Here is a 14,209-nt window from a genome sequence, read left to right as displayed (position 1 = left end):
GAAAGATGAAAGTTTTATTTGTTTTATTTATTTTAACATTAATTACATTTTTACTAATTTAACCTTTAATAACTTTAAAAACTACACAAATGCCAAGCCAACATCTTCCACTAACCCATTTATGGTCTAATTAAAATATAAGGACTTCCACTTTAAATTTATATAGCTATTTAATACCATTATCTATTAGAACTCAACTTTTGCACTTTACGCGATTTAGTCCTTTTTATCAAATTAAGCATGTAAATGGTAAAATTTCTTAACGAAATTTTTATAAGGTAATACCATCATGCCGTAGACCATAAAATAAAAAAATAAATTTTTTGACTTTGGATTTGTGGTACTGAAACCACTGTTCCAATTTTACTAAAAGCGGGTTGTTACATTTACATCAGACTAGTTGCTCGTCGAAGTTGAAAATATACATGTTAGGTTACTCCTTTGGGCTAAAACTTTATAATGGCACATCATATTACTCGTTCGAGCTAAACATGTGTCACAAATATCTAGGAATTCACAACAAATGTTTGACCTCGATAACATCTGTAATCAATCTTGTACAAGCGCACACAAGACCCTATTGGCATGCAAACTGTATCCTAACCTTTACTAAGTTCACACAGGAATCTTTTACATATATAAACATCATTTTTCAATTTAGTCCAACTCTAGTTTGATTGTACCAATTCACAACCAAACACATATATATAAATAATTCAAATGCATAACAACCTAAGTAAATAAATATCATATGAACTTATTTGATCAAAACACCAAACAAGTTGGTTCTTTAAGGACTAATCAATAATTTTAGCTTTTCCTCGATTACCTCCGGTTTGATCCAATTCTTGATCAATCAAGGGTTCGAATGCTTTGAGCTTCAAAAATGGTTTTTCCTTAGGTTTTTCAACTTTGGACGATAAGGAAGAAGAAAGTAATGACAAAACTCTACTAATTCTTCTTTTATACCATTTTTAAAAGTTAATTAACTTAGTTTAATTAAGCTAATTATGTTTTAACTAGCTTAATTAACCATTAATTAGGAATTAGTAGAATCTTCCATCATCTTTCACTATTTCCTATTACAAAATGGATTAATTACCCTTTTGGACCTTTGGCTAATTACAATTTAAGTCCCTAAGTCTTTGGCCAATTAAAAACCTATAAGGATTGAACTTTTACGATTTAGTCCTTACACCTAAATTAACTATTTAGTCGACAAAATTTATGGGCCAAACATTATTTTTTATACCAACTTCGTAAATATACATATTTAATATTTACAGACCCAATTTACGGAAATAGGGTTCTGAACTCCCATTTTCTAGTACCATTGAAAATTAAGTTGTTACAAATGCTACTAAGGTAAATACTACTGCTATGTATTTTACAAATGTCGCTCTTTTATGGTGGTGTCATATATCCACAGATGAGAAACGAGGTGGGTCACAATTGGAACTTAAAAGGAGTTTCAGACCGAATTCAAGGGGCAATTATACCCAGAGTATGCTAAGAATGAGGCTCGGGCTAAGTTGCACCAACTTATTCAACAAGGCACAATTAGAGAGTATGTAAAGGAGTACAATAAACTAATGCTACATGGTAGAGTTCCTAATGAAGCATGCAACGTCGAAGGTCAAAATTAAAAGCCTATAACAAAGTCCTTAATTGAGCTTGTTTCTAGGAAAGACAAGTTTGAGTCTTCCAAAACCAATGAGGAGGGCAATGGTGGGAGAGATGAAAAAGGATAGGTTAAAAATGCTAATGGTGGAATTTGTGGTAATGAGAAACCATATAATGGGAACTTGAAGTCCAACAACAAACTAGAAGAGCCAGTGAAGTGCTTCTTATGTTGCGGCTCACATAGGATGGGAGACTGTCTAGAGCAATCTAAGCTGTCTACGATCAGTAAAGAATATGAAATAAAGCTTGATGAGGAAAGGGTATTAAGGCTTGGTTCATTGATACTCAATTCTGCAAAAGTGAAGAGAGGTCACAAGCATAAATGATTGATATTTGTGGACATCAACATCGCAAGTCAAAGAATGAATGATCTTGTTGATACGGAGGCATCAAACTTGTTCATGTCGAAAAAATTTGCGAGTAAACTTAGTCTCTCAGTTAGCAAATCGACTAAGAAGATTAAGACTATTAATTCTAAATAGGTTCCAACTGTAGGAGTAACACAAGAAGTTGAGCTATAGGTCGGTTAGTGGAAAAACAAGGAAGACTTCGAGGTAATTCATTTAAATGATTACGACTTTATTCTTGGCTTGAATTTCCTTGAAAATATTAATGTTTTTTTGGTTCTCTTTGATGATTAGATATGTATCTTAGACATTTGTCAACGACAATGGGTTGTGCTGGTGACTTGTAGTGAGAAAGGTGGAAAAAGGTATTGTCGACAATCTAGCTAGTTGAGGATGTTTATTGTGGTAAGAACGTTGAGTTGGTAGATCAGAGTGTTAAGGAGACCTTTTTGGAAATATTAAAGGGGTAAAAAATCGATATGAAGCTTGTTGAGTTATCAATGGGGCTACCACCTATGAGAGAAGTGGGTTGTGCATCGAACTTTGTAGGAAAAGTGGTGATGCAAACTTAAGAGTAAAATGAGTAAATGTTATGACCAAGGTATATCTCAAACACTTTCCTAGTGTTTTTCATTATGACTTACCATTGACTTGGCAAAGACATAGGACCCTTTCAAAGTTCTGAAGTAGGAAAGCCGATGGGCTTACAGTCTAAAATTAGCGGCAATACTCAAGGTTAACATAATGTTCAATGCGGGTGTGCCAAAATCTTTTTGTGTGGATCAAAGAGATCTTGATTGAGGAAAGTCACAATGGGGTAAGTAAGAGCAGTGGGTTCTTGCGAATGAGAGGTACAAAAGAGAGAAACAATTTGAGTTAGACGAAAACAAAGACATAAGTCGAGGCAAATGTTTCGAGGGGCGAAACTACTTAACAGAGAGAATGGTTGGGAATTAGCGAAGGCATCATAACAGTTCCGAGACGAGTTAGACTAGTGTCATTTTGAGGACACAACAAGGGCATTGCGAGATGAGTGGAGGAAAATGTCACGGGCCACGAATCGAAGCTTACGATAAATTCACACAAAACGTCCCATGGAGGTCAACTGATTAAATGAGGCTCATTTGACTCACTTAAACTGGCTTGATTCGTAGAATATATAGAGAAACTCATCTACTTGAAGCCTTGGTGACCTAGTGAAACACTATAGTAAAACTAGAGTTACCATGGTGAATATTTTGTAATATCAAGGGATAAGATTGTATAGTGTTTATGATAGAGGGTTGCATGCGGACCAAGATCGAGCTTGTCAAGTCACGAGAAATTCCTACGAAAACTATAGACACTTGGGGCTGAAACGAAAACAGAAAAATAACCTTAGTAGCAAAAGATATATGAAGAAACACCCCAAAATGAGAAAGAATCAGCCAAGAGTCAAAACATGTATTAATAGAGTTTCTTGGAAGCAAAGAAAACAAAATTTAATTTCAGAAAGACTCCAAAGCTGAATCTGACAAGAAAAACACAAAACAGAAAATTAAACTCAAAATACCAAGAAAACCAAATTGAAGTAGAAGTAGATACTTGGGCGGCAAGCAAGATTGAAAACTATGAATAAAGGACGTTTCTTGATGCCAAAGAATGTTGCAAAACAGATTCTTGAAGCTTGGAATGGCTGAAAACGCAACAAGAACAATTAAACCAAGTTAATCAATAATTCGGCACAAACAAAAAAATAATTAAAGAAGAACAATCAGCAAGAAAGATAAAGAAAGTCCTAAGAAGCCTTGAAATCAAGAAAGATTTCACAACTCCCTTCAAACAGCTCTAATCTACCCTCCAATGTAAAAACACGGCAAGAAGAAGGTTGAAGATGGCTCCCACAATCAAAAAGATTGTTAAATTACTTCTAAAGAAAACTCAAGAGAGAATTCTTGGAGAAACTCAAAGAAAATTTTCACTCAACAAAAAAAATCTGAATTCAATGATTTCTTAAGGGTGGCCGGCCAAGCCATATATATAGGCCTTCTAACTACTTTCCTAACCCTACTAAGAAAACTAAAAAAAAACCCTAATTGTTGGCTTTAAAGGCGAATTTCGTCCAAGGCCTTTAAATGGGCCTCTTGGACTGAATTCTTACATAGAAATTTATTCATAAAGTCTATAAATTAAAACTAAGTATTTAAATAATTAAAATTTTACAAATTGGGCCACTTTGACAATTTGGCCTGATTTTCAACTAAGTCTAATTTAAACTTCTTGGTTGGGCTTGGAATATCTTATTCGGTCGTATCTTCAAGAACTTAGGCTCATAATCCATTCTCTCCCAAAATTGGTTCGTTTATGCTCGTAACTGAGATCCAATGCGCGTTACCTGCAAGATTCAGTTTCTTGGACCAAGATTTGAAATCTTGATTTTCTTGATTCTTGAAATCGCTCAAAACAGCAAAATTGGACTAAGATTCAGTTTCTTGATTTTCTTGAAAACAAGAAAGTGAATCTTGATTTTCTTTTTCCTTTGTATACGCATCTAAGGCCTTGCTAATAAAGTCTTGAACGGTTCCATTTAGTTTCATACGCATTTTCCTGGCCCTTGACCTCGTTATTGGGCCTTGTGGTAATTTGAGCCCACCACGTTCTTGAGCTTGAGTTGGGCCTTTGTGACTCGTATCAGTTTAAATCCCTTAAGACTATCATCTTGTAGATAAGCTTTGATTTCAATATGTAATTTAAACTATACCATTGGATTTGGGAAGCTCAATTATAAATAAATCTCTTCCTTCTTATTTGTAATCATTTCATTTAGAGTTATTAAATATATTTGAGAGCATTCTCTCAAACACATTGTGTGCATTACTTTCTTCTGGCTTTTCAATTCTTTCATTGCTTCTTTGCTTTTAGTTTGCTTTCGCTTTATTTCGGGGCGTTTGAGAATTAACTTTGTGAAATATCATCTTTCGAGAGTTAGACTGACTTAGGCAGATTTGAAACTAAGATTCTGTCTAAGGCCGCGTGGCTTACAAGACTAAAGTTCTAGCCCCATGACTAGAGGTGCTCATGGGTCAAGTCGGGCTAAGTCGAGTCCATACAAGGTATCTAGACTAATTTCCAAGCTCAGGCCAGGCCCGACCCGAAAAATGGGCTTATTTTTTGCCCAAGCCCATCCCAATTTAAGAAAGGTAAGCCCGAGCTCGACTCGACCCACCCATATTTAATTTTTTTAGATTAGTTTTTATTTAAAAGTAAAATTTTTAAAATGTATAATATACTAAATGTACTGAAAAACGCTAAAATGAAAATTTTCTAACACATTAAAAAGTATTTATATTAAAAACACTACTATAAATATAATAAATATTTTATTATATTAAAAAACACAAATAAATATAATAAATATTTTATTGTATTAAATATAATTTTTTAAATTTTATATTTTGGGTTGGATTATTTAGTTGGATAAGTTTTTTTTAGATTGTGAGTAATGAATTTAATAATTATTAGATTATTGATTTAATATATATAATTATTATTTAACATATATAATTAATATAATATTTTTTATAATGTATTGAGATCGGGTCAGGCTGAATTCAGGTAAAAATTCTTTTTTCAAGGTCGACCCATATAAAAAAACGGGTCATAAATTTTATCCAAATTTATTTTTAAAATTTCGTACTTTTATCTAAATTCCCTCAATTTTCGAATGATTCAATGGACTTGGTGCGTGGTCCAACACATAAGCAGTTTCAGCCGTCACACTGGAAGAAGATTAAATCCGTTGGGTCACTATAAATTTGGCCAAATCCAAAATAAAAACTTGAGGAAGTGACATTGTTTTAGGAGTATACGTAAGAAAAACTTCCAAAGGCATTATCAGTTTTCTTCACTGAAATCTCACTCATCTGTTTTACTTCCGAGTTCAAATAAAAATAAAAACCGAAAAAAAAATGGTGTACAGATTTTTGGATTCGGTCACCGTTAAAGATGTGGAAGCGTTGGGGATTTCGTCTGAACTTGCACAAGAAATTCACAAGAAGGTGACGGAGATCGTTCATAATTACGGATCTGCTACGCCGGAGACTTGGAACCGAATTTCCAAACATGTACTTACCCCTAATCTTCCTTTCTCTCTCCATCGAACCTTGTACTACGGTTGTTACAAAGACTTCGGACCCGACCCCCCCGCTTGGATTCCCGACCCGTAAGGATTCCCTCTTTTTTTTTCTCTGTTAGTTATTAGTGTACTTTGAACTTCAAGTTATTGCCTTTTTTAAAGTAATCTAAGTAATTGGTTAAAATTGTACTTTATAACTCTGCCAGAATTTTTCTTTTTTGTACTTTATAGCTGAAAGTGAAGAAATTGCTAAAAGGAAGTGAAAAAATCTCAAGTAGACAGTTATTTTGTTCATTCTGGCAATCATCAAAATTAAGAGCTACTCTTTTTACTGATAATTCAGTTTAATTTTAGTATACCAACAGTGAAGAAGCTCAGATTTGATTGGGTTTAACAAAAAAGATTCAATTTCTTTTATAGTTGCCAACTGAACTGAATGAGTGATTGAAAATTGTATTTCTTGGATAGAATGAAGTAAAGAAAAGAATTGAACATTAATCTGTTTTAGTTAATTGATTCGTTTTCCTCTAATGGCTAGCCTAGAATAGCTTCAACTAGATGATGCAGCTGGTTTAAATAATATTTCCGCTTTTCACTTAGTTGAATCAAGAGGGATAACCCTAATTTAGGAAGAACTGTCATTTGAGCAACATTGATGTATTAATACTGGTATTGTGTTTTATTATGTCAATTCATGGATGGATAGGGAGAGTGCATTGTTTACAAATATTGGCCGTCTGCTGGAGAGACATGGAAAAGAATTCTTAGGCTCGAAATACAGGGACCCTATATCAAGTTTCTCTCATCTTCAGGAATTTTCGGTCTCAAACCCTGAGGTATGGCTGTTATGGTTTCAAGTTCACATTTCTTTGAAAAACGTTATGGTATTTGATGATTTTGAATTTTGGGTTATTATTAAACAAATATTTTCTCCTATATTTTGATATGCCAGGTTTATTGGAAAACTGTACTTGATGAAATGTGCATAGATTTCTCTGTCCCTCCTAATTGTATCTTACGGAGTCCATCTGAAGAAAGCCTCACATTAAATCCAGGTGGTAAATGGCTTCCTGGAGCTTTTGTGAACCCTGCAAAGAATTGCTTGAATGTTAATAGTAAGAGAAGTTTGGATGATATAGTAATAAGATGGCGTGATGAGGGAGATGATGATCTTCCTGTGAAAAGCATGACACTTAAGGAATTGCAGACAGAGGTTTGGTATGGTGCTCTTCATCTTATAGATATAGTGTTTGTTCATATTTGCTTCTATTTTTCTATTTTTGTTTGTTTGTGTAAAAATGAATTTTAGACGTAAGTTTCTAAATTGTTTAACTAGATACTTGCATTCACTATTGAAGTTTAAAAAGTATAGCTTGAGATTAGCAAGCTCAAATGGAAATGGTATTGAGTAGTAATGTCTTTTATTGCTTCCATATAAGCCGAAATAAGAGCAAACATTAGCATTCTTGTAATTCTGTTTCTATGCTGTAGCATCAATTTTTTTTCTTAGAGTTGTCTTGTAGTTTTTAAGGATTTTTAGCCTGACTAGTTTGCTGATCGAATGAATTCAATGATTTTTATATACATTGTGCACTTTAGAGCTTGTGATTTTGAATATATATGTTGAAGTATGCCAGAAACAGATAATATTTTAAATTTTTATACTTTAATTTTGTTGGGTGATTCTACTTACTAGCATCCGTGGGAATAGTCGCATATGAACTTAGATATTTTGAATTTGATAAATGAAGAGCTTTGATGTTGTAATGAAAATTCTTGTTGTTAATACTTCTATTAACTTTGCTATCATATTAACTTGCAGTCCTTTGTTGTTTTAAATTTGTAGGTTAGTTGCACATGCACTCAATGCTCTGGGTTTGAACAGAGGATCTGCAATTGCAATTGATATGCCAATGAATGTCTACTCTGTGGTTATCTACCTCGCAATTATTCTAGCTGGCTATGTAGTTGTATCGATTGCCGATAGTTTTGCTCCACTTGAAATATCAACAAGGCTTAAAATATCAAAAGCAAAGGCCATATTTACTCAGGTTTTCCTTTTTTCCTTTCAGCAGATTATAGAACATTTGTTTCTTGTATTTCAATCTCTTTTGAATATTTGCAACTTGTGTTTTTGGATTTCATGTTGTTATTGTGCTTACATGGCATTTGTTACTTTGAATTAGTCCATGCAATGTATGGCCTTATATATGCTCTTTTATTAGAAGGGAAAGTTGGTGATTTTTTCATAGAAGCTTACCTTTCAGATAATAAATAGCATTAAGAACAATGCCTCCTTGCTTGACTTCATAATCCTTCACCATAGTTTGTTCATTTTTCTGATGAAATGTTCCACATTCATTGATCTAGTTAGACATTGCATCAACAACAGTTAGGTGCTAGCTTTTTCTGTACAGGCATGCATGTTGGTGGCACCTCATTGATGGTACTTATGTGACTAGGAGCTCAAATTCTAAGCAAATTCGAAGCAGTGATCTTTGACCGAGTATGAAATTTTTTGAATTGGGTAGTGGGAAGTCAGACCATCCTGCTCAAGTATATTTGTTAGCAATTCCTTTTTACCTTCATTTTGCTTTTTGTCTTTTCTCTTGATAATTCATCTTGTATGCGTATCATTACTACTGTTATATCTAGAACACTTTTCAGGATCCTTATTTGATATTATTATTTTTTGGTCTTTCCTTTAGTAACTCTTTTATCTCTGACTTGGTCCTTAGGTTTTTGTTGGTTTTTTAGTCTTTCCAGATCTTCACTCAAGTACATTTACTTGCTCTTCTCAGTTTAGTTCTTTTGTTGTTTTATCTCAGGATCTTATTATTCGCGGTGAGAAAAGCTTACCTTTATACAGGTGCTTTAAGGTGGTGTGTTCCTTTATATTTATATTTCTTATTTCTAATGGAAGTTATCTCACAACGTAGCTTCCATTCTGCAGTAGAGTTGTGGAAGCTCAGGCACCTATGGCCATCGTTTTACCAGCCAAAAGCTCTAGTTTCAACATCAAGTTGCGCGACGGCGATATTTCATGGCCTGAATTTCTGGAAAGAGTTAAAAAGTTCAAGTGAGAACTCTAGTTCTTCTGGCTAATCTACTGTTATCTTTGTTACCTATGGTCATCTGTTGTCATTCTCCATACTGTTCCACCATTTTTCTTGAAGAGAATATATGAAAGTTTGTATAGTTTTCTTTGAGGCCATATCTGATTGATTTCCATGAGATATCGTTCATTTTCTCTATTGCAGAATTGATATGTTGTTTTTTAAATTTAAATAACCAAGACATGCTACTTTAATGATGGTGGATGTTTCAAGGGCATTTACTTAAAATGGTTACGTGTTGTAGAAGATTCTTACCTGGGATGAATGAAAAGTTAGTTGGGCTTGGGGTGGTTATGCAATGTACCTTGGTAGCAATCTTCAGGACCAATGGGCATGTTAGGATGTTGATAATACTAAAGCAATCTGTTGGAGTGAGATCAACTCTCTCTAGTAGCTTACTCCATATTCTAAAGATTTGCAAATTATGGCCTCTCAAAATAATGCCGTAGGAAAAGACAAATTTATATATTATAAAAATTGGCATTTACTGAGATAAAGTAGACCCAAATTAACCAAAATCTGGCCCTGTTTTCATATTGGTCTATTAGGTGGTTGATATTATTGTAATATCTAACATTTAGTTGTATTTATCATAAAATCACTTGATTATCAATTTCTTTATTTGATTGCATGTAAAATTTCTGCAAGACTTTAAGCTGTATCTGCCCGGGTCTTTTTTTTTTTAATCTCAAATTGCAGGGGAGATGTTTTTAAAGCAGTAGAACAACCAATAGAGGCATTTACAAATATCCTTTTCTCATCTGGAACTACAGGTAACTTCAAAAGCTTCTTATTTCTTTTAATTCCTTACAAACAAAATGTCATTTAATAGGTAAGGGTGGCCTAAAATCATGGTGATAGTGGAGTTTTTAAGTCCCGAATGAAATAAGCTTAATTTAGTTAAAAATAAATAAAAACAGCCTAATTTTCATTTTAGCATATTGACATTAAATGTTTGTCATAGCAAACTTCCATATAGGTTGTGGCATGAAAAACAATTTTGGTGCAGTTATGTTTGGAGCAGTGTCCTAAATGTAAATTAATGGTAACTTTTGTGTTTGCTCGATATTCGATCAACCAATCTCACTTGGTTATTATTATATATGTTGGAATATACCAATAAAATTCAAGAGACCAATTTCATACATTTGGTGGTAGGAGAGAAGATAATAAGGGAAAGACTTACCATTATGTCTTCTGAGTAATTATCAAGCATGGTATTTTTGTTTATCTACATCACATTAGTATATCCGGCACTTTAGTTTCAACATCCCGAGCCAATTGATTATCAAAAGTAGAGTCAAAAATCAAGAAAGAAAACTAAAATGATCATTTAAGTGTTCAAAAGTAGAGAAGAGAGGAGAGAATTCTGTATTCCGTATTCACCACAAGGCAAAATTTATAGAAGTATTATTATGTGTATAAAGGAAAGAAAATAAAATCTCCCCAAATCTTTACAAATTTGTTATTTACAAAGCCCTATAAATGTGCTATGTATCGGCTTTTCACACTCCCCCTCAAGTTGGAGCATAGATGTTGATCATGCCTAGCTTGTTGCATAGATTATCAACTCAATTTCCAATTTAGTGCCTTTGTAAACAAATTAACAAGTTCTCCTGTATAGCCAATGAAGATTAAGTTATCAAAATCTTCTCAGGAATGGTTGAAAATCAACCTCGATTTGTTTGGTTCCTTTATGATAGACTGGATTTGAAGTGATACAAAAAGTTAAATCAACTGTTAGTGTCATCCTACTGTTGAAATTGTTGAACAAAAGAACAGTAGGATAGGACTAAGTAGTTAATTCATAATTTTTTCCACTTTTCCATATTTTAAAGCTGGCTGAAGGTCAGAAAAAATGAATTTGACTTGCTAATTGAGCTTATATCTTGTGTAGGTGAGCCAAAGGCAATTCCTTGGACCAATGGGAGTCCTTTGAAAGCTGCTGCAGATGCATGGTGCCACATGGACATCCGCAAGGGTGATATTGTTGCATGGCCAACAAACCTTGGATGGATGATGGGTCCTTGGTTAGTATATGCTTCATTGTTAAATGGTGCTTCAATGGCATTATACAATGGATCTCCCCTTAGTTCCGGCTTTTCCAAGTTTGTACAGGTAGTAATCTATTGTAATTGTTTCATTAAAGTATGATTGTCCTTGACTCGTATAATCAGCTTATAGAATCTTGACACACACGAACAAACACTCACATATATATATATTTATATAACTCCAGTTGGTGCAATCTCGTCAGACCATTCAATAACATAATAAGTAATTGGCTCCTTTTTGGCTTCACATCCTTTTTTGCCAACACTTGTTCTGGGATGAAACAGTATCCAGTTGTCTGAAGATGATTTAATTATGAAGATGTCATAGCCTATGTATTATCTCTTTTCTTTTCCTTTTAGTTGAACATTAAAAAAAAACACAAAAGAAGCACCAAGGGAGTGCTTTTGTAGAATTTTGTATCTTATTAATCAGGGAATTTACGTATTTTAATTAAACCTGTCTAGGATGCAAAAGTAACAATGCTTGGTGTCATCCCTAGCATTGTCCGCACTTGGAAAAGTACAGACTGCATAGCTGGCTATGATTGGTCTTCCATCCGGTAAGTTGCCTTATACACTCAACCTAGTTTGTTCTTCATATGGTCAAATCACTTGTGAGTATATTTTCTTATTAGGAAGTTGACTTGCTATGGATTTTAATCCAATATTAATTCTTCCTGCTTTTTTGCTGTTTTTCTGAAATTGGCAGTTGCTTCAGCTCCACCGGTGAAGCATCTAATGTAGACGAATACCTATGGTTGATGGGGAGAGCTTGCTACAAGCCTGTCATTGAATATTGTGGTGGCACTGAAATTGGTGGCGGTTTTGTTTCTGGATCATTTCTACAGCCCCAATCATTAGCTGCTTTCAGTACTCCAGTTATGGGTTGCCGTTTGTTTATTCTTGGTGACGATGGCCATCCTATTGTAAGTTCCAATCCAACCCTTGTTAATTTTCAGTACCTATGGGGAATTCTACATGTTTAATTATAAATGTAAAATTAAATGCAACTAATTACTTCAACTTTGATTAATTTTCAGCCAGAGGATGCACCAGGGATGGGGGAACTGGCCCTTGGTCCTCTTATGTTTGGTTCTTCAAGCACACTGCTAAATGCCAGTCACTACGATGTTTACTTTAAGGAAATGCCTTCATGGAATGGATTGGTGAGAAACTTGTGGTTCTTGGCATCTTTTTTTATTTTTATTTTGGGTGCATTATCTTCTATATAATCTGTAGTCCTAAGTCTTAATGGTGCAAAATGATTCAAAATGCTCAACCCATTGCAGTGAGAATGCGCTGATTATACTTGTATAGCATCTATCTTAATTAATGGATTTTTGAAATGTAAAGGGTAAAGCCAATTTGTGTTACCTAGACCCAGAGCTTAGTGTCAAACACAAATCTCGGGTATGGATAGAGACAATGAAGAGTTGGAGTAATATTTATCCCTATTTTACTGGCCTCCACTGTGTTACATTCTCTTGCAATTAAAATCTGTGTCTGAATTTACCTTTGCAGGTTCTCCGAAGGCATGGGGATGTCTTTGAGCGCACCTCTAGGGGATACTATCGAGCACATGGTCGTGCTGATGATACAATGAACATAGGGGGTATCAAGGTATTTATTTGATGCTATGGAATATAACCTGTGGTTTGAGGTTTAAACATTCCAACTATAGAAAGATTGCTATTTATTTTGACCAAGTAACCAACTCCATTGTTAAATCTCTTGTACTGTAATGACTGGGATTTGGAATATCTTCATGTCACATACCTTTACATCAAAGGTATTGTTTTCTTTGGGCATTTATAGATCCTTCAAGACTTTGTTGCCTAAAGATGTGGCTCCCTTGGTTCAAATCAAAGAATTCTCTCCCTTAAGAGAGTGTATCGATTAAACCAGCAACATAGCTATATTTATTTTCATTAGGGTGAAGATAGTTGATGCACCAAATTCTAGACTTGTGCACATACTGTCGACTGGCTCTTGTTTTTGTGGTTTTATCCTTTTAGAGAAGAATGTCTTACCAATCTTTGTAACCTTGATGACTGCTGATTAATTGAGCAGGTTAGTTCAGTTGAGATTGAACGCATCTGCAATGCAGTTGATAGCTGTGTACTCGAGACAGCCGCCATTGGGGTGCCGCCAGCAGACGGTGGCCCCGAGCATTTGGTAATTGCAGTTGTGTTCAAGGATCCAGATAATTCAACATCAGACTTGAATAAATTGAGAATATCTTTTAATTTAGCGGTTCAGAGGAATCTGAATCCATTGTTCAAGGTAAGTTTGCTGTTCTCTTTTGCATTAAAATAATGCAAAGATAATTCACCATTGATCTTCCCAAAGTAAGATAAATTGTAAATTTGTAGGTTTCTCATGTTGTGGCCCTCCCATCTCTTCCAAGAACAGCTACTAATAAGGTTATGAGAAGGGTTTTGAGGCAGCAGTTGGCTCAAGTTGACCATAATTCTAAACTATAAATGCATAATGTAATATATACATTGGATACCTGCATCAATGTAAAACTAAATTATTACATACTTTTGTTTTTTTTTTTTTGAATATTTTAATAAACTAATCGGTAGATTTCAGCATACAAGTATACTCTTGTTCATAAAGCTTCAAACTGGTATGATATTTTTATCAATGGAAAATATTGTTAGGTTTTGAATTGTTTTGATTTATTTAATATATTTTTTATTGGGTAAACTACATAAATGGTCACTAAACTAAAGTTAAAGTTACATTTTAGTTGTTCAACTATTAAAAATTACATTATGGTCGGAATATTACATTTTAGTCACTTGTTTATTAATTTCTATTTTTTAACGAAATGGTGATATGATGCATTAATTTAAAGGTTAAATAGCCCTTGGATTATAGCTTAATTAT

General features: G+C 34.0%; 1 protein-coding gene across 1 annotated transcript; it reads left to right on the top strand.

Annotated features, from left to right (window-relative positions):
* Nucleotides 1–5,743: 5,743 nt before the first annotated feature.
* On the top strand, nucleotides 5,744–13,988 carry LOC107949749 (probable acyl-activating enzyme 17, peroxisomal). Its single transcript, XM_041090113.1, has 14 exons — nucleotides 5,744–6,231; nucleotides 6,851–6,980; nucleotides 7,097–7,362; nucleotides 7,991–8,195; nucleotides 8,973–9,013; nucleotides 9,098–9,223; nucleotides 9,960–10,033; nucleotides 11,158–11,378; nucleotides 11,780–11,874; nucleotides 12,024–12,240; nucleotides 12,355–12,480; nucleotides 12,836–12,934; nucleotides 13,385–13,597; nucleotides 13,687–13,988. The coding sequence occupies exons 1-14, from the start codon at nucleotides 5,978–5,980 to the stop codon at nucleotides 13,795–13,797; spliced, it is 2,178 nt and encodes a 725-aa protein (XP_040946047.1). The 5' UTR covers nucleotides 5,744–5,977; the 3' UTR covers nucleotides 13,798–13,988.
* The last annotated feature ends 221 nt before the right edge of the window (nucleotides 13,989–14,209 follow it).

This window comes from Gossypium hirsutum, chromosome D03 (assembly GCF_007990345.1).
Source record: "Gossypium hirsutum isolate 1008001.06 chromosome D03, Gossypium_hirsutum_v2.1, whole genome shotgun sequence".
NCBI lineage: Eukaryota > Viridiplantae > Streptophyta > Magnoliopsida > Malvales > Malvaceae > Gossypium > Gossypium hirsutum.
The sequence above is the reverse complement of the archived record's forward strand: the minus strand, read 5'-3'. Positions and strand labels throughout refer to the sequence as shown.

What these genes read in the sequence shown, in the direction of transcription:
- LOC107949749 (XM_041090113.1), top strand. Translation starts at nt 5,978, where the DNA reads ATGGTGTACAGATTTTTGGATTCGGTCACCGTTAAAGATGTGGAAGCG. An exon ending in GAATTGCAGACAGAGGTTTG is followed by an intron (nt 7,363 to 7,990) that starts GTATGGTGCTCT and finishes TTAAATTTGTAG; the next exon opens with GTTAGTTGCACATGCACTCA. An exon ending in TGCCTTCATGGAATGGATTG is followed by an intron (nt 12,481 to 12,835) that starts GTGAGAAACTTG and finishes TTACCTTTGCAG; the next exon opens with GTTCTCCGAAGGCATGGGGA.